A 22,261-nucleotide genomic window follows, 5' to 3' on the forward strand; every position below is an offset into this window, starting at 1 on the left:
GATGTCTTCCCTCCATCAGTATGATGGACCTAGCGGAATGGACCGGGTGAGTGTGCAAGATTGGGGCAGAATGAGCGAGCCTATGTTGGCGTTGTGCCACAAGATCTCCATCTACATGTTCTGCATGCAGTGGACGACTCGACCGGATGCCAGTTCTGGTCAACAAATAACGATGGGACCGTCACTTCGTCCAGGAAGAGTAATTGTATGGCGTTGCAACTTCGCTTTACAGAGTTCAAAAGATGGGACCTGTCCCGACATGCTCTAGGCTTCAGCCTGCAAGCTGAGCAGCATACAATCTTTGCGACTTCGTATCTTAGCTTGCTCATGTTTTAGCTGCGATGGCACCTTCAGTCCTCGACAGATCTCCGTCGATTGTTGGTGATCATGAACAACTACTTCGTGTCCCTTCAGAGACATTGTTATCTGGCAAAGCATCACTTCCCAAGTCATGTACCCGACAACCTTCCTCAGGCTCTCTCTTGAGCCAGCACTCCCCTCTTAACCTGTCCTTGACTTCACTCGAGGATGTGAGTGACCTGCCGTCAAGCCAATGTGACAATGGTACCAAGCATCACGAACCCTTGAGCTCAGATGATACCGGTGGTAAGCATACCACGTCCGCGTCTGTAGGTCGCGTCGATACCTGGTGGATTTGGGAAATTGCGTGCCTATTGCTCAGTACTGCCTGCTTCATCACCATAGCCGTGGTGTCGAAAATTCACGACGGTCAGGAAATCTCGACCTGGACGTTCTATCTGTCACTCAACACTCTTGTATCCAGTCTGGGAACTGCCGCTAGAACCTCGATGCTCCTCGCCATCTCCGCTGCTCTGGGTCAGGGCAAATGGAATTGGTTCAGCAGGAGAAGTGCCAAATTATCGACTTTTGACCTCTTGGATAGTGCTAGCCGGGGTCCCTTGGGGTCTCTCCTGCTTTTGTTCCATCTTCGTGGCTAGTACGTACCCCTCCCTTGGCTAGCTGATTGTTCAGATTATTTATGAGGTCTAGTCATCTGCTCTCCCTAGGCGCAGCGGTCACGGTCCTCAGCCTCGCCATAGAGCCAATGTTCCAAGCTGTCATGATAACTGTTGGCGAGACCAAACAACTTGGTCATGGCTCCGGTCTAGCTTCCATACATACCACGAGTCGCTTTGATGGTGGAGGTGAATATGTGCCCAGCACGTCCGGCATATACACAGTATCGCACACACCGTCCGTAACAATCTGGCCCGACCTTGGTGTCAAGTCCGCCATCTATCAAGGCCTCTATGCGTACCAAAACAATGACAACTCCTCCTTCATCACATACTCCTGCCTTACAGGTAGTTGTACCTGGCCCATATTCGTTACTCTTGGTATATGTAGCTCTTGCCACGATCTGTCGAATATCTAACGTCAAAGTCTGTCAGCCCCTTCAGCCCGGAATTCGGCATTGCAACCGCAAGTGATTCACATACAGAAGAAAAGGGAATAGAGTGGTCTCTGACTTCTGGTCTCGAGATCGGTAATCCTACAGGGTGGATCACGACTAATCCTCACGCACACCTTATGAAGGCAATCATTACCGCCGATCCATTAAAGACGAGAAATTATCAGAACGCCGAAATTCTGCTCGCCGCGTTCACTCTGCTACGCGCTGCAGACGAATACGCAAACAATCATTCAACATGGGAAAACAGTCGGCCTGCTGCGATGGAATGCGGTCTGAAATTGTGTCTAAAAGCAATTAATGCTACAGTCACTCAAACCAAGCTTATGGAAGTCATGCTGAACACGACGTCGAAAAAGATTAAACAATCATACCTTGTGGTCGCCGACTATGAACCCACCGATACCGCTGGTCATGTTAGCCTTGATGAGAATTCAGCATATCAGACGCAGTATTCCCAAAGAGATGACTTTCAGCTTGACGCCTCTTCGTTCAACCAATCATGGATTCACCCTGACACGACGTACAATGTGTCGCAGGTCTTCATCGACAGCTCCATTGCGTTTCTCATTAATACTTTCGGCCAGAAGGGAGCTTTAGTATGGGGTGGACCTATGTTCGAACACGATTACCTGCAGCCTTTGTACTCGTCACAAAACTGGACTGCTGCCTTTGAAAGTGTGGCGAACAGTCTCACGAACGTCCTGCAAAATTCTGGACAGAGCCCTCTTGAAGGCGTTGCGATGAACTGGACAACCAAATACCACATCAGATGGGCGTTCATGACACTTCCCGCTGTCGTCATGCTGTGTGAGTTGTTACTTTCCATTAGTAAACATTATTGATTTTCATTTGCTACGACGTGGAACATGTACTGAACATATTTTCTATCAAGTACAGCCGGCATCATCTTCACCACTTTCTCCATCATCGAAACACGCAGACAGCAAATCCCAGCATGGAAGACCAATGCACTCGCAGCGATTGCTTACGGTGCAGACGAAGCGACAAGAAAGCAGCTGCGCGCAGCCTGCATGACGGAGAAACTCGACAAGGCAGGGTACATGACAGTGCAGATGATGGCAGGCACAGACGCAGTCGAGCTGGCCACTTCTCCTCCTCTTGTACCACCGTCATCTTCTCCTCACAAGTTTGGCAAGTTGTTCGAGATGGAAAATCTCTGGAAGCGACGTAAGCACACGAAGCCTGAACAGCTACAACAAGAGCGCAGCAGGAATACAGGTCAGGATGTGACGTTTGGAAATGCTGCCGACCCCACCCTGACAACGCCATGCACGCCGTCACCTAGCCTGCCGCAGTTTGAGTTTGAGAGTCATCATGACGGCGCCGACGATACTTTGATCGGGGAAGCTGATGGATATTCGTTGCGCAATGGTAACAACGCCAGAGGTTATCGGCGTCTGTAGAGACTATGCAGTGTTAGAGGTCGAGGGCTGTGGTCATTCATTTTTTCTCTCCTTTCTTTTCTTCTCTTCTCTTTTCTTTCCTTTAATGACGACAACGAATGATCGTCTTATCATCACTAGACATACATATACACGTACACATGAAAGCCTGCCTCAACTCAAGCATCAAAGTCAAGTGAACGACGCGATTCCGAGAAGTGAAGCAAATGGCCGATCCCTGGCCGATAGTAACCAAGAAGCCGAGTCATCCGCACCTACAAGGGACCATCAATCCAGCGATTCGATCAGCGGGGCGAATCGAACAGTCAATCGTACCTGTTTCCCTTTTCCTCATCCATCTCAGTATCTGAGGGAAAAGTCGAGTTTCCCCACTACATTCGAGAAGGAAAGAAACAAATAGTAGATTGTTTCTTCCCCATATGTAATCACTAGATCCCGTATATTTTAAAAGCCTGCTAGTACATAACAAGATCCGCACGATTCCCATGTTTATCACGATACCGTGGTACAGGACCGTTAGCCCTTGACACCAACTTTCTCAGGGCAAGAAACGAAAAGAGAAGAAAAAAAAGATGCGAACGAGGGTGTTCTTTGGTCGTTTTCTACCTTGGTTACATGGACGCTTTGTTCTCGGATTCCTTCACTTTTAGATTCTCGGTTTTGTGGACGGTCTTTTATGAATCATCAGGTATATGATCCTTCGCGGGTACAGCAGTGGTCTGTAAGTGTAGGAGAAAAGAAAGAGTAGGAGTCTTCACAAACAAGGACAAAGTCTGGGAAGGGAGATGGAAACAGAATCTATGATTACTCTTTTCTCGTCGTCCAGATACCGATGTCATTTCTCCGCTTAATGATTCTCCCTGACAAGCGTATGCATGCATGCAGCAGAGCTCTTTCTGTCTGCTTTTTGGTATTTCTAGTCTTTCTTGAAGAAATAAACGTACGCGAACCGACTCATCTCGACCGCGTCCCCTCCGAGTGCGACTTTCTCGTCGTTGAACAGGATCCATTCTCCCTTTGCCTCTGCTCCCTTGCTGTCATCCGTGGTCTTGTTGGCCTGCTCTTTGCGTACGAATGCGACGTAATGTCCTGCGTGGATCGAGGCGCCCTTGTGGCAGACGATTGCCTGCAGGGAGAATTTGGCTGGGCGGGTGTCTTCCTTTTGGGGTTCCGGTTCTTGCGCTGATGGGAGTTGGGTCGCCTGGGTTTCGTTGTTAGCTTGTTTCAACTGTGCAGAAGATGGAAAGAAATAGAGAAGACTCACGTTGTCACTACCTCCGAAATCACCTTCGGCTTCGGGGTGATTGAACAACCAATCGACTGCTCTCTCGACGTCGCCTCCGGTCTCTTTGAGCGCCTGTCGGCCCTGAGGCACGGAAAAGCCCATTGCGGATAACATTTCTAGTTTGTCCTCTGTGACTACTTCTTCGCCTCCTGATGCTGCGCCCGACGATGAAGAAGAAGCGTTGAAGTCGACGGGATCGTCGATGTCCGCGTCTTCCATGTGCTCGAACAGCCAGCCCGTGGCCGCCTCGGGGTCTTGGTTCCCTGTGGCGTGAAGCGCTTTTTCACACCTCACGCGGGGAAATCCCATGGCTTCTAGCATGCTCAGGGCGCCTTCGTTGGGCACCCAGGCTGCAGCTGTTGGCGCGCTGGCATCATCTCCGGGCAGTTCTTCCTCGTCTGCTTGGCGGCCGGGGCTGCGATAGCTCTCAAAGTCCAGCGAGCCTTCGTCCACGATGACGGGCACGTCTTGCTTCGTCGGCACCCAGTTCACCAGCTCGAATCGGCGGGCGTTGATCGCTAGGACCGAGGGGAAGGATTTGAATAGTGATTGTTTTGTGAATCCCGACTTGCCGCAAGACGAACATTCCAGCTCGACGACTTCTGCGGCTGTGAACTCGTCGAGACATTGCTTCAGCGTTACAGGCTCGAATTGGACGGGTCCCGGCTCCGCTGCGGGCTTGGTATCGTTTCCGGTCGGGTCTGGTGTCGTGTTTTCCATTTCGGTGTCCTTCTGGATCCTCTTGACGGGCACGGCGACAGAGATGTTTTCCATTTCGTCTTGGCGGTAGCGGACTTTCTTGCAGTTCAGGCACTGGAGTTTCTGCTCCATGACAAATCGCAGAGAATCGACGGGATCGGTGATGTTCGAGTATTGAGCCTTGGCTGCGTTTTGCGAACGCGAGATTAGTTTGAGGATATGCAGAAGAAACTCAAAGGCGTCCTGCTGGCGCATGGTGGAAAACTCCGAGTGTCCTCTGCCCACGAGATGCTTCAGCATGGCAGGGGCTATTCCCTTCTGATAAGTCTGGTGCTCTGAGTAGTCGTCTCCTGCAGGCACGACGTCCGAGTCTGGCTTCGCGTAGCGGCCCGAAAGCAGACCGTCCGCCACCTTGCGCAACTGAATCTCGAGGTCTTCGGCAGGAGTTTGAGTGAAGGGCAATTTCTCCGAGGGACGGTAGTATCTCGAAGCGAAGTCAGGGAACGAGAACAGACTCTGCATGACACTGTTGAGGTAGCAGCTGTTGCCCAGATTCTTGAGTCCAGTCAGGCCCGGGCCAAACATGGGCTTGAGTTCCCTGCCGTCCTGCGTAGTCATGTTGAACTCCCACCTGAGGTTCTGTTCGATGTTCATCTCGGTCAGACTCTTCTCCGTCTTTTGCCTTGCGGCGATATCGATGCCCCAGTGGGCGAGATGGGCGACCAGCTCGGGATCCGTCTTCTCGTCATTGCAGGCGTAGCAGTAGATGTCGGCGTTTCCATCCGCGGTCAGACTGCCCAGCTTGACGGCGACAGGGTGACCGGTAGAGTCTGTGTGGGAGACGCCGTGTGAATTGCCGCCGACGTCGCTGCCGAACTGCTTCCTTCCGCAACCCAGATTGCCGCAAGTCAAGCACAGCCAGAGATTCTCCCGCAGGTCGCACATGCTGCAGTGACCCAGCTCTCCGCTGTCTATCTGACGTGGCGCCTCCTGCTCGAGACAGAGCGCGTGCTCACAGGGGATCATCTCCTGCTCCCACGCCTTGACCTCCTCTTGCCTTGCGAATGTGTTGGCCTTGAGCACTCCATCGACGACAGCGCGCAGCCCCTCGTCTTCAACAGCGACATGGTCCGACGCGCACTCGTAGCACCTGACCCGGGTCCGAGTATCGTATCTGTCCTCGTCGGTCTCGGCGGTGATGGCGAGCTTGCTGATCTTGGCTGGCGGTTCCGTGTCTCTGAGCTTGCGCTTGCGTGTGCGGCGGATGTTCAGAGCGAGAGGGTGGTGGGCGGCGTCGGCGTGGTCTCGTGCGTGGTGGCGGGCTGGTTCGCAACAGCCTCCGTTGAAGCAGTGCAGACACACATCCAGGCCGTGTGGCGAGTCGATGCTGTCGAAGCAGAGGGTGCAGTCTTCGCGGTATACTGATTGTGTGGCCTTGGGCGGGGCCAGGGACGCCGTGGCCAGGTGAGGACAGTCCGTCGTGGCCATTCTTCTCGTCGTTGGGGGAAGTCTGAGGATGGAAAGGAGAGTCAAAGGTAAAGACAGACAGGATATACAGATGCACACTTGATTGGATACTGACAATCATTCAATCAATCAGTCAGTCAATCAAGAAAGAAAGAAAGTTGCATCTGCGGAGGGGGCGGTGAGTCGCACATCGCGGGGCAGTCGCGTCTTTTTGCCAGATGACGTATATGATCCATATAACACGGGCAATCAACATACACAGATGGTACCTTGGATACAATAACATGGCGTGCATGATGTTTGCAGACTAGAACACTTTACCGTGCTTGATATACAAAGTCACACGAGGGACACCCTCAGTTCACAAACAAGCTGTCGCTGTTGTCCGACAACGTGTACTGCTGGATCAGCTCCGCCAGCTTCTTGGCCTCGTTGGCGTAGTTCAGAGGCGCCGCCGAAGACACTTGATATCGCACCCTGTCGTTGCTTGTCAGCACCATGCTCACTCGTCTCCATCATTCCACACATACCTCTGCTGGTCCTGGAACGTGTCCATCTTGGCTCTGCATCTGAACAGCAGCGTCTTGCAGTTGGCCTCTGCAAAAGCCTCCGTCGCTGCTCTCTCGTCCTCCTCCCTCATCTGCATGACATCGTTGGCCGGCATGCCCATGATGATCCTGCCCACCTCGTCGAAGCAGCTCAGCCACATCTGCCCCGTGTGGTCGCTGACATTGACGCTCATGATGTATCTGTAGTCTGGACGATCATGCGTCTTGTCGCACTTTTCACAACGCCACTCGCCAGGCTCCGTCTCCACCACCTTCTTGTTGCAGCCCTCGGACAGACAAGCCGGGTAGCAGAAGTTGTCCTGCTTGACGTAGATGATGGTGCCCTTGACGCTGAAGTACTCGGCCTGTTCGCTCATGCCCAGGTTCTCGTCCTTGATCTGTGCGATGCTCTTGTATTGATCGTTGCGTCCGCTGGCTCCGCTCGTGCTGCCCATCGTCTGCGCGTGTGACTGGAAATTGTCGTTGCGTCCCTGTGCCTCGTACCAGCCCTTGAGCTTGTGTGACTCGTCAATGTCTGGGTTCACATTCATCGTACCCGACGACAGGAGCGACAGGCTCCTTCCACCGAAATCCGACACCTTGACGCCCTTGAACGCCACCACGCTCTCCAGAGGCACATCGAATGTTTGTGCCGTCTTGCCCCACACCGTCAGACGCACGCTGTAGCCTGTGTTGTCGACGAGGGTGAGCTCTCGCTTGTTGTATGGTTTTGCACTGCTCTTGCCGATAATCTCAGACACCTCGCCCGTCTGTTGGAGAATGCCAATCGTGTCGATCGTCGTGTCCTTGTCTATCGTCTGCAAGTCTGACAGAGTGGTGAAGTTGTACTTGACCTGCGGCACACCCTCGCTGTCCTCGGCCTTTTCAATATGAGTGTCACGCTCGAATGTCATCTCGTAGTCGTTGTTGACGTTGGAGAACTGCTTCTTGGCGGGCTGGATTCTGCAAGGCGACGAGACGTAGTAGACGGACCCTTCTTGCAGCACGTCATACCACGAGTCCACGGCGTCGTTGAAGCCAGTGGCGCGGATCTCACCACTCTCGTCGAGCAAGTTGACGCTGAAGAGCTTGCCTTCGCCGTTCTTGTTGTGCCATGTCTTGATTTCGCCCTTGCTTGTCACTCTTGCCTTGATCGTCCACTTGTGTGCGTAGGGCGAGAGCGCTTCGATCGGGTAGATGTTGGCGTGCGAACCACCGCCACCGGCTCCGTTGGATCGTGACGGCAGGTTTCGCTGCGGCGCTTGCTGCTGTGGTTGCTGTGCAGGCTTGTTGCCATAAAAGTTACTGCCAGAAATGCCTGCTGGCTGCTGCTGGTGAGGAGCAGCGGGGGATCCTGTGTCTGCCTTGACAACCTCCAGTGCTTGTGGCTGGCCGAGCTTCTCGCTCTCGCCGTACTCCTCTAGCACCTCGATGTCTAGAATGACTAGGATGCTGTTGATGGAGTCAGAAACGCTCATTTCGGCAGTCAAAAGCACAACACTCACGGCTTGTCCTTGACAGAGTTGGCCTGGAACTGCTTCAGTCGACATAGAGATCCCTTCTTGAGCTTGCCCTCTTGCACGACCCAGTTCACCTGCTGTGCGATCATGCTCTGGATGAAGTTGACCGTGTCGTTGAACACGACTCTGTATCTCTCTTGTCCGGTCGCAGTCGCCTGCATCGGTTTAATCTGCACACACTGGACGATGGGGTCGATGACATCCTCGCCTGCGAAGACGCGGCGTAAGCAGCCATGGGTGATGGCTGAAAAAGCGTCGTTTGCCATCTTTTCGGCACAATTTGTTCTTCTGTAGTGTCAGTCTGAACGACGAGGCTCAAATTGACAGGGAGAGGAAAACTCTTGATACAATTTAGACAGTGTGAAGAAAGGGGAGGCGAATGTCGAATGTTATAGACGCTGTTTTACCAGACTGGGAAATCTTGGTGGAGGGGTTCGGACGCGTGCCAGACGCGACTGCCTGGAAAGCGTGTTTGATTGCTCATCTACGTCTATGTACCTTATTATTTTATCTAATCCATCTCGCTCTTGGCACGCCACCTGCCGGCCAGACTCCAACACTTTCGCATCTTTCGCCTCCCTGAGCATGCCGTTCGGTATGGATATCCTCGTGATGTAGGCACTTTTACTGATCAGGAATGACCACTGATAGTCATCAATCATATGCCTAGGCTGCTTCTCCGACTTCTCTGCAGTCGTTGTCTTTTCGTTGAAGTATATATACCATATATGTGGCGACTAGCTGTATTTCAGCTCCGCGGCTATGGAGCTTGCAAGACATGTTTGCCAGCATCTTGAACGGCATGTGTTATCGCACACTTCACTGTGGCTTTCCTATCCTTGTTTTGATGAGAGATGCATCGAGTAGGCTGTTCGATCGTCTCGGGTCAAATCAGTGATAGAATACGTAGGCATGGCTGGAGTACCGTCACATTTGTGAATCATGATGAGATTTGAGTAATATGATACACTGTGAATGATCATCATCTCCTGCGAAGAATCAACAACGCCAAAAGCGTGTGCCAAACTCGAAACATCCTGATCCTGATCTCCAACGAAGGAAAAATCTGTGCTGTTTTGGGAATCATGTACCTCCACACAAAGAAAAAAGCCAACCCTTGCGCCGTCGGAAATTCGCTAATTAATCAAAGAATCATACGCAATCTCTTTGTTCGACTGCTTTAGGCGGTAGCGGCGGAGGCGGTAACTGTCTCAACCTCGATCTTGGGCATCGAGGCACCGGTGCCGCCGAGGTCAGTGACCTTGGCCTTGGGGTTCTTAGTGTAGTAGTTGGAGATTGCGGACTTGATGGCATCCTCAGCAAGCATGGAGCAATGGACTGCAAAAGAACGGGTTAGTGTCAACCCGCGAAAATGACATTAACAAGTAGTTTTCCACATACGCTTGACAGGAGGAAGACAGAGCTCTTTTGCAATCTCGGTGTTCTTGATTCTGGCAGCCTGTTCAAGGGTCATGCCTCGAACAAGTTCAGTCAAGTAAGATGATGACGCGATGGCCGAGCCGCAACCGAAAGTCTTGAACTTGACATCGGAGATGGTGTTGTCGTTGGGGTCAACGCGGATCTGAAGCTTCATGACATCTCCACATGCGGGTGCGCCGACGAGACCAGTGCCGACATCAGTGTCGTTCTTGGCCATGCTGCCGACGTTGCGAGGCTTGTTGTAGTGGTCGAGCAGTGCTAAGAAGGTCAGCTTTACGTCCTCAGAAAGAAAAGATGTGGCGACAACACTCTGGCTGGCAGCACAGATGTCATGTCTTAAAACAACATGTGCCAGGCCGGGCCATTGACGCCAAGGGAGGGAAAGGACATATCTTTCTCGTGGTAGCTTCGCTTGCTGGCAACCTGTGATATTGCGGGTGCTGCAGCTCTGATGGATGATGTAAATCCAGGGCGAACCGACGTTACGAGAGCTCTTCCGGCTTGCGCTGGTGCGGTGGCGATGACTCTTCTGAACATATTGTGCGGCTTGTTCTTGTTGTATGAGCTGACTCGGATTGTGTGATGAGTGATGGATTGGATGGGATGATTAGGCAACTAGTTCTGCGTGATGCGGTCGGAATTGCTGTGATAGGTATGTGTATCGAGGAAGAAGATGTTGGAAAGAAAGCTGACTGAGGGTCATGACTTCAGATCAGATAAAATCCGAACTCGGATCCGAATCTCCGCGGTACCTGCCGCAGCCAATGACGAGCGCCGGGATGGAAATCTTATCTCCACCGATGACGGCAACTTCCATCTTCTTAACTCCATCAATCACCGATGTGTTACAAGTGAGCTCCCAAGGCAAGTCCCCGTAAAAGGTGTGTAATGATACACATCTGATGCATTTCTTTCCCTCAGTTTGTGACTAATAGAGCAGCGGGATGAACCATGGCATATCGTCGATTAAAGTGTTGCGGACGATGCATAAACGGACAGGCCCATTTTCGAGTCAGCCACGGGAGCTAGAAAAAAGAATCCGAAGTATTTACTCGAGCCGGCGAATTCGGCGGATGGAGTACAGCATACCTTAATAAAACGTAGCTATCTTAGCTATCTTAGCAATTGTGCGGCGCGAGACGTCTCCCAAGGGACAGCAGCGATCCTAATTGCAAGATGAAAAATCGTCTCAAGCCTCTGCATGGACCAAAGACACGGGCTGTCGCTCCCCTGAAAGACTTTTTTTTCCTCGGTGCGTGGTAGTGGTACATTAGTTTAAACACTCTTTATGTTTCATCATGAAAAGGAGTGCATGTGTCTTATGCTGATGGCATATCAATGTGTTCTGTTGTACCTTGCTCATCCTGTCACGACGTGACCTCTGCAGAGCCTATGGCTTGCTACGATACTTTCTCACATAGGTGTAGTCACTGTTAAACTCCATCAATTCGATTTACCGAGCTGGTGTTTCGAGCTGTCACCGAATGTCTCACCACATCTTTGTCGTCCGCATGCAGAGAAAGTGGAACAGTCTCGGAGAGTACATGACCGCAAGTATAGTGTGACTGTCGGTGTGCATTTAACTACGGCGATTAAACCATGCGTTGTAAAGTTTCAGAACGAATATCCTCGAGCTTTGGCTTTTGGATTCTGCTCATAGGAATGTCTCGGTCAGACAATCCGAAGGTCCCCTTGTCGTAGGCAAAAGTTCACAGTACGCCTAGCTGACACAGACTGACGTTAAGCTGTCATCACAGTGTCGACAGAGGTAGAGCTTGCGATGGTTCTTTGGCCGCCTCCATGGAGTGGACCCCGTTCATGCTGCAACGCACCCCCCCAACTCCACAACCTCCCTTAGTCAGTCCTCGACAGGTCTTTCGAAGACAGAGCTCGTCGTGAACATGATACTCACAAGGATCCTCAAACCTCGGCAACACCTTCTCTCCACCATCCCCGTCCTCCCTTCCTCTCACGACCTCCAGCAACCCCCTACACAACCCACCCAAAAAGTCCAACGGGATGCGATCTCCACGCATCTCAAACGCATCAGGCTGATAAAAAGCAAGAGACAAGTCTCCGACCAGCCTCATCATCTGCGTCTCAGGAATCAGATCAGCCAGCATCGCTTTTACGGGAATGGTTTCGTATCGCTCGCTCGTCTGCATCATGTCGTCCACACAAGCGTTCTGTAGTCGTGCATCTCCCATCTCCCATCCGAGATTGAAAAGCCTTATCAAGTCTTTGAATCGGCCCTGGTGTTGTTCACGCAATTGTAGTGTAGTTGACCAGGAGATGTAGTCTTGGAAATCGAGGGCGTTGATCAGGGGTAAGTAGACCGTGACGTTTTGGGTGTTGCTATTGCGGGTGACTTCTTGAACGGCGCCGAGGAAGACTTTTGATATTGAGCATATTGTTGCGTGAGGTAGTGTTAATGGCTTCTTTCCTGGTCCGATCAAGGTTGTGATGACTTCAGACTCGTGTTCTGGCAGCTGCTGCTTCTTGACATGATAATGATGACGTTCGGCGTTGCCAGTCAGGTCGTCTGGCCCGCTGTCTTTGCTGTGCCTTGACATGATGTCGATGTTACCTTAGCCAGAGTCTGATTCCCATCGAGGTTGTGAGATGCGTTCATCCGTGAAGGAAACAACAGACTACAGTCGTGACCTACGTCTCGACAATGACATATCATAAGTTGATACATCAAGTCATGGCGAGAAATGAAGCCATCAGTCGCAGGTTGAATTACAAGTCAACTGATAATGAAGACAATTCCTTTGTTCACAGTGACACATTCGAGTAGAAATAAAAATGCTGTTAGAAGAGTTCTATGATCTTCCTCTGCTTTGGAGGAGATTGTCTCTATGGAATATTGTAATATTGGGGAAAAAGGCAAACACGAGCCCATCGAAGGACCGATCAAGCCGCGGCAACGCTGATAATACAGAAAAAGAGCTCGACTTCTGGTCGGCGAGGATGAAAAGCGCACCTGAAAGCGCGAGTGGGTTGTGAATAGAAGTATCCGCTAACACAAGAAAAGTATGGCTGTTGTAACTCAATGAAATTGGTATTCTTGCCGAAGGCTGATCGGCTTGATCGATTCGATCATGGTCGTCTCTGCGCGGTGAACGCATGCGAGAGAGGAAATTGACATAGGCGGCAAGGCAGGCATTTCCGCCATCCTTGAGCCATGCCTTGTCTGCTATGCAAAGCGTGATTGTTGTACAACCCGCCAGAATATTTTGCCCAGAGGGTAGCCCCGATTGAAGGAGCAGCAAAAGCAAGCAGGGCGAGGACTACCTCAAGCCCGGAGAAGGGTATAATCGCTCAACAAAAGAAAACCCAGTGGCTTTTTCTTGCAGCCAGCCGAACGCCGCACATTGCCGTCGTTTGTATCAATTTGCGCCGTGATGTAAAATATAAGGGAGGTTGATGCGGCGGCTCATCGAGAACGCCAGACATAGGAAGATGCTTGGAGGGAGTGGGACCAATGAAAGCTCCACTCGAATGGGAAAGTCCGGAACGCCTTGCTGAAAAGTGCAGTAGAGAAAACAAAAGAAATTAATGAAATTAGTAAGAGAGTTGTCGGCGAAAGTGGGTCTGGCCCAAAGGCGAGTTATTGTAGTCGGGGCTGTCGAGTATGGTTTGCATGCGTCCACTAGCAGTGGGGCTGTCTTCCATATGACAGGACTGTTGTCCGAAAGCAAAGGTCTGTGCGCGGCTGAGCTTTGCTCTGTTCTGCTTGAGCATTCCCAGGCCTTTCTCGCACTCTTGCTCGTGGTTCTTGTCCTGCATCTCGACGTAGTTCTGGGGAAAGCACTTGGTTCTGTGGTTGGCAAAGAACTTGCTATAGCCACCGTCAAGGATGTACATCTCGGGGTAGGTAAGCTTGGGATATTGGAAGTCATTGACAGCTCGGTCGCGGTTGCGCACAAACTTGGCCATGCGAGGGGCGCGGAGCTCAGAATATTCACAGTGAAAGACAAGCAAAGTCTTGGAAGAAGGCTCGGCCTCGAACAACTTGCCGGCCAATGCTTCCTTGTCATTGAAGTTGAGAGCGCCATCGATGTGGCCTCCGTTGTATTCGTACTCGAAGCGGCAGTCGACAATGTAGATCTGGTCATAGTATGTGTTGTAGTTGCCATTGAGAATGTTGAGAAGGGTGTCTTGTTGGATGCGAGGCAGGCTGTCTGGCTCGTCATCCGGGATGAAATGGGGGAGCATGTGTTTGTACTCCTCATTGACATCCATTGCCAGAGGAGAGTTACTTGTAGCGGGCTGGTACTCTTCACTGTGGTCCTTCATCACATCGTCTGGGTGTTGGAACATGCTCAGAGAACGGCGGACCTGCTTCCTCGGCGGAAGGCGCACCGGGGCGATCTTCTTGACGTGTGAGTTGAGCGGTGAGCCGACGTTGCGGCAGGCGAGAGACGTGCGCCTCGACGGCGGGCCGACGGGCAGGTTCATCGGGACGGGTTTCCGGTCCGCAATCGGGGACTCGAAGCACTCGTCCAAGCTTGTTGTGGAGGCTGACGGGCCACCGAAACGAAATGTGGGAAGTTGGGAATCGCTGCTGGATGCTTTTTGAGGGACGGATGTGGTCGAGTACCCCTTGTGTCTGACCAGTCCAGGTCTACGAGCAAATCTACGCTCAAGGGGAACGGACAATGACTCTGCACCCGAGCGACTGGCCAGCGAAGGTCTCGACACAGAGTAAGAGAAGGAATCGTCCTCGTCGTCTTCTTCGGGGGTGGGTTCGGGTGAGGGGGATGGTAGTGTGACGTTGATGGCGACATTGTTCGCAAAGCAAGCCTGCTTATGTGGTAGCGGTGAGATGTCCATCATCAGGTCGTTGCACGGAGAGGACGAAGGGATCGGAGGCGTCGTCGTGCCTTCAAAGTCGACGGGAGGCGTGATTAGGTCATCTTTGAAATTACCGCATTAGCTTTGCAGCCGAGAGCACACCACACTTGTGGTGTTAATAACAGTAACAGTAGACCGACCTGTGTCACATGGCAACATGAAGCTCGCGCTGAACAGGGAGCGTCTAGGGGTGGGAAACTGCGGGCTAATGGATTGTGAGCATTCGTGTCATTCCATACTCGATACTCAATACCCGTCGGCATGTGACGGAGATTGGGTGTTGTGGAATGCTGCATACCTCTGGTCGATGTGGAAGTTTGATGACAAGTCGGCTGCCAAGCTTGACGTGGGAGAGCAACCACGTGCTGGCTTCAGAGTGAAGTAATCCGACGAGCTTTTCCTCATGCTCAACTCTTTGAAGTTGAAGCTGTTGCTGCTGAAGGTCTGGGACCCGTACATTGATCTCGAAGCTGGAAGATCGCGACGATTGCCCCACGGAGGGCATGGTGGTGGGTGCATGGCTGCCAACGGAGAAGAGAATTCCATCATTGATGATTGAGTGCGCAATGGTTCCGGCTCGATAAGATACGTTGGTAATTTTCTCTGGAATGTCCAGGTGTGAAGCTTGGTCGGACAGCTGCTGCGTGCGTGCGTGCGTGCGATGCTGATACAGAATGGATTCCAATTTCGATAGATCCGATTAAGCTGCAAAGACAGTCGAGATTGACGATGATGATGATGATGTTTGACGTGGTGATGTTGCAATAGTACAATAGCAGTAGTGGCAGATTTTTAGATTTTAACAAGAAACAGTAATCTGATTTCTAGGACGACGAGGGGGGCAAACAGAAGCTCTAGAACTTGGTCGCTGGTATAGAGGGCAAAGCTGGGACTGATGAAGGCGCAACGCTGGCTGGCTGGAGTCGAGTGGGAAAGCTGCTGCCAAACCCAATTGGTCTTCGACACGGAAAGTACGATGGGAACCTCGGTCGTCTTCCTTCTTCTGCTTCGTCTCTTCGTCGTCGATGGTCGTCGTCGTTATAGGCTACTGCCCTTCTCTGAGGAGAGAAGAAATGCCAGAACTGCAGGAAGCTCTCTAGATAAAGAGGTCGTCGGCTCAGGCGAAATCTCCATGCCAACGCTTCTTCCTGCCTTGGTCTGGCTGGCCTGAGCTTGAAAGGCACGCCGCTCCACACGTTAAACTGTCACACGGCAGACAAGCCCTACATCGCTAGCTCGATGCACGACAAATGCTTATGATGTTCCCGTTGGACAAATCATATGCCATACTCGCTTGTTTGCCGCTACCCCTCCAGGTGATCTTGCACAGCATTCGGCAAGTCAGCCAGAGAGGCGTATCGTCGATACGGTCCTTGCTAGCCAGCTGTACCTTACGCACTACCACGGCCTTGTGGGATTCCAAGTAGAGTCCACAAGTCCACATATCCACTTTTTATCCTCAGGTACGCCGTGCATGTTGGCTGCATGTAGGAACGTAACGCAACGCAACGCAACGCAAGCTCTCCTCCCCGATTCCACGATCAGGCTTGGCATTGCATTATTCCACCAGAGGGGAAAGTTGCCGTGGTTGCAGTCAACCGTGCCACCGTTCAGCTAGGTGAGAAGCTATGCTATGCCAGGGACAACCTGCACAAACGATCATTATTGTCTCCGTTGCTCGGCTGATTAGCCAAAGTACCTTCATTAAGGTACAGAGTAACTCCACGACGCCCTTGCTTCGCGCTCAGTGCAGTTGGACCCGACTCGACTCGACTCGTTGCGGCGCGTCTCACAGACCACAGGCTTCGCTGACCGGCCTATCCCAAGCACTCGTGCCACCCGAAAGACACGCATCCTTCTTCGGAAAGCCAATCTTCGCAATGTGCGAGATTCTGCGCTTCTTCCACAACCTTGACCGGTGCCCACTCCATAAAGTCTATGTGGAAGCTGGAAATAAGAGCAATCTGCAATGATTTACCTCTTATCCCTCCACTTTCCAGATTAAATCGACAAAAGGATCAACAAACGACATCTGGAGTGACAGCACGAGTACTGTGCTTGGTTACTGTACATGGAGCCCACACCTTGTACATAAGAAAGCAATTTTTGTCGTCATATACGAAACCGTGCACTAATGCTCCGCAAGGAACTGATCCAATATGAGCAGGCGTGTTCTCTAGTTTGCTAATCATGAATGCGGCTAGACGATCCTCAAGCTTCCGTATCTGAGGGTCCCCTCTCTTTTTGGGTGAAACCGGGCATCTCCCAGCCCGCACGGCCAGTTTACAGACTAACGTCTCGAGAGCAACGCAGAGCAGCCCACTCAGTGTCCGTTCCTCGAGCCCTTACGTGCTTCTCGTCGCGTGGCTTTGCGAACGTCCGACAGCCGAGTCGTCTCTCTGCAATCGCAGATTCTCCGCCAATTCTGTGATCCCTCGCAATCCCGACGTCACTCATTCTGCCTTGAATCGGCCTCGAGGTTCGCTCTTGGAAGATCATCATTATCACGCTTGCACGTCCATCCAAACACTCATTCGTCTGGTAGTTGCTATGCGGTCCTGGATTCACTATCATTGGCGGCCTTGCTGCGCAATTGTGCTTGGAGCTTAACGGCTCCTTCTTCTTATCCTCGTAGTGGTGAGCCCATGCCACCATAGTAACGCAACCTATTCTGCTCTAGGCTTTCGGTCCTCCCAGCCAATGACAGTGCGCCGACCACCTTTGAACTTAGATTGATGATCTGATCCTGCCGCCAGTGTCGACGACTGCCCTTGTCAGACTCGGTCTGCTCACCATCTGACAAAATCTGGTAGCGAAGTAACCGGGGTGGACGCGCGCTCGTCTCAAAGTCGACAGAGCTAGGGTAGCTTCTCAAACGCGGTAGAAGTAGTCAGGGTTGATGTATCAGAATGCACCTTGCATTCACTTGTACATACGCCTTTATCCAGTCTTGACAATTTCCATGTTCGGAAAAAACTTCTCAAGCGTTCTTGCACTGTATGCATATGATTTTTCGTCCTGAAGGATATGCAATGGGAACTTTCGTCTTGCACCTGGAAATTATCCATCTCGGCTTACCTTTGCTATACGATTCAACACGACCCATGCTCTGCACAGCTTTCGAAACATCCACTTCCGGCCCGCGAAGGTTTCGTTTTCTTGCGCAGGCCTTGCGCAGGCGGCAGTCTTGTCAGCGTTCGGCGTCTATACCTGGCTTGTCTTTTTTCCACGCCAATACCTCTAGACCTCGCGTTTCTTCGCCTTGCATCCACAGCATCGCGCATGTGGGTCTGACAAGGGGCGTTGCAAAAATAACGTCCCGCAGTCCATTGACAAACCGTTTGCTAACAGCGAACTCTGTCCGTAGCTGTTCATAATAAATGTCCAGCTGTATAACGGTCATATAAAGAAAATTGTTCCTTTTACACGAACATTGACAACCACATAATTATACCGTCTATCCAATATCTGCCTTCGGTAGTTACTGTGCATATCTGAGTATCAACGTCTGTATCTGTCTCGCCGCTCTAGACGCAAACGACATACATGATGTTCCTTCGTATGGTCCGCAGGATACATGCTCAACGCTTTACAATCTCGCTGATGATCACCCATCCAGGTCCCAGCCAGACCGACCAACACTCGGCTGAGATCGTAAGCACAGGTTAACGTCGCTCTCTTATCTTTACGCTGTACAGGTATCTTGCTTTCCAAATCAATTATGCTTCGAATCAGGGATTGCACCGTACTGTAGGTTACTGCGCGCAATCGATGCAAGTCTTGCTTTCGTACTTTCCTTACCTGGTAATAGAAAGACAGAGCTATCACATCATCAGTCCTTGGCTGGACCACAAAATCAACAAGGATCCGCCTTGCCGGCGATGATATGCTACTGTAGAACACTCCGTAGCCCATCGTGGAGCCTTCGTACATGATCTTCAAAGCAAGACAGATACACTCCAACCTTGTCCTTCGGACAGCTCAACGACTGACCTTTTCCAGGTGGGCGGGACGTCTTCCCGGCGTCATCTTTGGGAATGGCTTGCATATGATTCCTACCATACAAAGTAAGAAGCTGCAAGCTGCAGGGGTGGAAGCATGAGTGCACATCAGAACCACTGACGATGGTTGTGGGTCCTTTTTTGCGGAGACGTCGACTTTTTTCGGCATAGATGCCGATGGATTTATACTTAAGCATGAAGCCTTGTGCTGTGAACAGATGTTCATGAAGTTGTGGAGAGGCTCTATGTAAAGCATTGCAATAATACAGTGTGCAGCATGCCTGTTTCACGGGCAATCTCAGGGTCCTCGGGGCTAAGCTTGGCTAACCGTAGCGCCAAACCTGAGACAAACTTCGAAATCGAACTTTTTTATAATTTGCGCTCCACGTATCCATAATATATCACACAATCGCCAATTTCGGGTGTGGAAAATCTGTATAGAATGGCCGGGAAACGACGCAGAGAAGCCAACGTAGTCGAGGACAGGTCGGCAGATACTGTCCATCCCTCGAGAAAGCGCCGCCTCGAGTATTCAGAGACCGACGCCAAGCTTGCTTCCTTGTTCAATGATCTAGCAGACGACGTGAAGTCGACCAGAATAAAAGCTGCTGCGGAGCTGATACGTACTCTCACCGATGCCGATGCCGTAAAGCTCGACAAGGCATTGACAAGACTCATCAAGGGTCTCTGTAGTAGTCGCAAAGCGGCGCGTTCGGGATTTTCGGTGGCGCTGACCGAAGTCTTGAGACTCACCCCGAAACATGCAACGCCCACGTCTACTGATGGCTTGAATTTGACCCTTTCATCCCTCATTAATAGGATCGTCACTATTGCGACTCCGGATGTCAGAAGCAATAGTCAGGTACGCGTTATCTATGGAACTAATGTTGCCTGTACGACTGAGCTAACATGACATGTTCAGGAAAGACGAGATTATCTTCTCGGACGATGCTTCGGCTTTAAATCACTCATTCAGAGTCAGCTCCTCTTTCAGGAAGACGTCCCTCTCGGTCAATGGGAGAAGGTGCTTGACTACATTTGCCAATTGGCATCGGAGACGCTATGGTTGCGCAGAGAGTGTGGAATGACACTTTTCGAGTCATTATCCACGTTGGCCTCGATCAAGGGATTCGATATCCAATATGCTAACACAGTGTTGGCGAAGCTTCACCAGCACAAATTGCTCAAGACTCCTGAAGGTCTTGCGACCTGGCTCACGGCTACTGCCTTGTTCCCCGCTATCGACTTGCCCAAGGGTGTCTGGCACCATAACGATCCTCTGAACGGCAAAGAGAGATCTGTCGTTGCGAAAGTTCTTCGGAACAACAGCAGTCCTGCTGAAGATGAGTCCGGCAATACGAAGAACACCGGTGCTGCACAAACAACTCCATCATTCGCATGGCAGGTTGTGCTCAATAAGCTTTACGAACGTAGGGCTGGAGAGAAGGGACACGAGGACGTCGACAAGTTTTGGGTAGAGGCGGTTGACAGTGAGATTCCCCATACTTTCTTTATACGGTATCATACCTGCTAACACAGTTCAGACGGACTTTTTTCGTCCTCTGCTAGCACTGAACGAAAGGCTCTTGGCCTCCAAGTAGTCACTCTAGGAATCATGACTGCTCCATGTGAACTACTGGGCATCGTCTTCAGTCCAAACGTGATGCGCTGCATCATGAATCAGCGGGCAGAAGCCGATCGCTATCTTCATGAAGCTGCGAAGGGTCCTCTTCTGCAAGCGGTTGCACGCGCTAAAGCTGAACACGAGGCTGTTCCATATTTCCTCGAGGCTTTGCTTTCGTCCAAAGGTGCCATTGATTTCGACAAGATGACTAAGACCAAGACGGTAGAAGAATTACTCAAGCGCGTCAAGAGCGAAACGCAGGGGCGTTGCCTAGATGTGCTGCAAAGCTTGATCGAAAATCCAGGCACAGATGACCAACAGCTAGCAAACAACAGGCGACGCATACTTGCTGATATGCTCTTGACCTTGGTCAGAACCACAGTGGCAGAGGAAAGCGTGGAGACCATCAAAGGTCTGCCCGTCAGCTCACTTGCCCTCTCACTGATGGTCAAGTTTGGCTATGGTGATTCTAAAGATCCCGTACCAATCTCCGAAGCCACGCGAGAGATATTTAGAGCTCGACTAATATCCGGGCTCAATCACACCATGTCTACTCGACGGGACAAGGATTTCAAAGTCCCCGAAAACATAGCTTCGAAGGTCTGTGCGGCCGATAGCACCTCCAGCTCCGGCCTCCGCACAAAAGCGGATAAGCAAGTTATCGACGTCGTAGAAAGGTCGCATGCCATACTTGACGAATTAAGTCGCTTAGACAAGAAGAACAAGGATAAGGTGAAGCCTGCCTTACGTGCCTTCAAAGCACTTTTCGCGCTTTCAGTCATACAGGCATACAATGGCGAGGCCGACGTCATTGGGGTCCTCGAAGATCTGGAGATTGCTTACCAGTCATGGCAGAACAATACAGATGCATCAGTCATGCTGATAGAAATTCTTTTGAGTTTCATCTCAAAACCATCCGCAGTGTACAGGAAGCTGGCTCAGCAGGTCTTCGGTGCGTTTGCGCCACAGATGAACGAGGACGGTCTGCAGTCCATGTTGGATATCCTTGAGAAGAAGGAGAGCCTCGCTGGACAGCAGGAGCTATTCGACAACGATGATGATGCCGAGGAACTTGCAGGGTCTTCGGACATAGAAGGCGAAGAAGACTCGGACGTTGAAATCATAGACGGTGAAGACGCCAGTGATGTCGAGGTTGACGAGGGTGGCTCGGACGAGGATGAGGAAGAAGATACAGATGACTCTTCCGAAGAGGAGCAAGCAGGGGGAGATGAAGAAGCTGAGTTCGAAATGAAGCTTGCCGAAGCACTTAGGACATCTAAAGCCGGTGCTGAACCTAAGGAAGCTGACTCGGACGACGATTCGGACATGGACGATGAGCAAATGATGGCCCTAGACGGCCATCTCACAACCATATTCAAGGAGCGCAAGAAGAACTCTAACAAGAAGAAGGACAACCGCGACGCGAAAGAGAACATTGTCAACTTCAAGAACAGGGTTCTTGATCTACTCTTGATCTTCACAAAGCAAGAACATACAAATGTCTTGACTCTGAGCCTTATTCTCCCAATGATCACTCTGGTCAAGACAACTACCAGTAAACAGCTTTCCGAGAAAGCATTCAATTTGCTACAACAGTACTTCGGTGCCTGTAATAAGAGCAAGGCATTTCCGGAGCCCGACGACGATGCCGAGGCATTGGACTTGCTGGAAGCAGTTTTCGGAGAAATACGCTCTAATGCGTCCAAGCTTCACAGCAATGCTTGTAGTCGCTCGTCCTTGTTCCTCGCAAAGATCTTGGTCAGCAAAGACGTCGAAAATTATGCCAAGATTGCCGACATGTACACGGAGCTTCAAAAGGAGTGGTATACGGAGCCGAAATCACACATTCAGGCGAGCGTTTTCACCGAATGGACTAGCTGGAGCATAGTGACCAAGAAGCATCAGCACTAAACACACAAAACGTCTTCACAGTGTACCTTTGCTCGTGGCAAGAGAAG

General features: G+C 51.2%; 7 protein-coding genes across 8 annotated transcripts; 3 read left to right on the plus strand and 4 right to left on the minus strand.

Annotated features, from left to right (window-relative positions):
* Window positions 1-341: 341 nt before the first annotated feature.
* On the plus strand, window positions 342-1,396 carry AAFC00_001650 (uncharacterized protein; the record flags this gene model as incomplete). The annotated part of the gene is made up of 2 exons (XM_069347707.1): window positions 342-958; window positions 1,012-1,396. 2 exons carry the CDS (start codon window positions 342-344, stop codon window positions 1,394-1,396), a joined length of 1,002 nt encoding a protein of 333 aa, XP_069204378.1.
* Window positions 1,397-1,551: 155 nt separating this feature from the next.
* On the plus strand, window positions 1,552-2,859 carry AAFC00_001651 (uncharacterized protein; the record flags this gene model as incomplete). Its single annotated transcript, XM_069347708.1, has 2 exons — window positions 1,552-2,242; window positions 2,333-2,859. 2 exons carry the CDS (start codon window positions 1,552-1,554, stop codon window positions 2,857-2,859), a joined length of 1,218 nt encoding a protein of 405 aa, XP_069204379.1.
* Window positions 2,860-3,775: 916 nt separating this feature from the next.
* AAFC00_001652 (uncharacterized protein) lies at window positions 3,776-6,331 on the minus strand (the record flags this gene model as incomplete). Its single annotated transcript, XM_069340860.1, has 2 exons — window positions 3,776-4,060; window positions 4,124-6,331. 2 exons carry the CDS (start codon window positions 6,329-6,331, stop codon window positions 3,776-3,778), a joined length of 2,493 nt encoding a protein of 830 aa, XP_069204380.1.
* Window positions 6,332-6,666: 335 nt separating this feature from the next.
* On the minus strand, window positions 6,667-8,644 carry AAFC00_001653 (uncharacterized protein; the record flags this gene model as incomplete). Its single annotated transcript, XM_069340861.1, has 3 exons — window positions 6,667-6,787; window positions 6,841-8,310; window positions 8,364-8,644. The coding sequence occupies 3 exons, from the start codon at window positions 8,642-8,644 to the stop codon at window positions 6,667-6,669; spliced, it is 1,872 nt and encodes a 623-aa protein (XP_069204381.1).
* A 914-nt stretch (window positions 8,645-9,558) lies between these two features.
* AAFC00_001654 (uncharacterized protein) lies at window positions 9,559-10,355 on the minus strand (the record flags this gene model as incomplete). Its single annotated transcript, XM_069340862.1, has 3 exons — window positions 9,559-9,716; window positions 9,780-10,073; window positions 10,211-10,355. 3 exons carry the CDS (start codon window positions 10,353-10,355, stop codon window positions 9,559-9,561), a joined length of 597 nt encoding a protein of 198 aa, XP_069204382.1.
* A 3,030-nt stretch (window positions 10,356-13,385) lies between these two features.
* On the minus strand, window positions 13,386-15,224 carry AAFC00_001655 (uncharacterized protein; the record flags this gene model as incomplete). Of its 2 annotated transcripts, none has more annotated exons than XM_069340864.1 (3): window positions 13,386-14,740; window positions 14,819-14,883; window positions 14,977-15,224. In XM_069340864.1, the coding sequence occupies 3 exons, from the start codon at window positions 15,222-15,224 to the stop codon at window positions 13,386-13,388; spliced, it is 1,668 nt and encodes a 555-aa protein (XP_069204383.1). The 2 variants fall into 2 exon arrangements, with proteins under 2 accessions (XP_069204383.1, XP_069204384.1); XM_069340865.1 differs by having other exon boundaries at window positions 14,977-15,197.
* A 3,897-nt stretch (window positions 15,225-19,121) lies between these two features.
* Window positions 19,122-22,214, plus strand: AAFC00_001656 (uncharacterized protein; the record flags this gene model as incomplete). Its single annotated transcript, XM_069340866.1, has 3 exons — window positions 19,122-19,541; window positions 19,602-20,169; window positions 20,224-22,214. 3 exons carry the CDS (start codon window positions 19,122-19,124, stop codon window positions 22,212-22,214), a joined length of 2,979 nt encoding a protein of 992 aa, XP_069204385.1.
* Window positions 22,215-22,261: the final 47 nt, after the last annotated feature.

This window comes from Neodothiora populina, assembly GCF_041146345.1.
Source record: "Neodothiora populina strain CPC 39397 chromosome Unknown canker_contig_13, whole genome shotgun sequence".
NCBI lineage: Eukaryota > Fungi > Ascomycota > Dothideomycetes > Dothideales > Dothioraceae > Neodothiora > Neodothiora populina.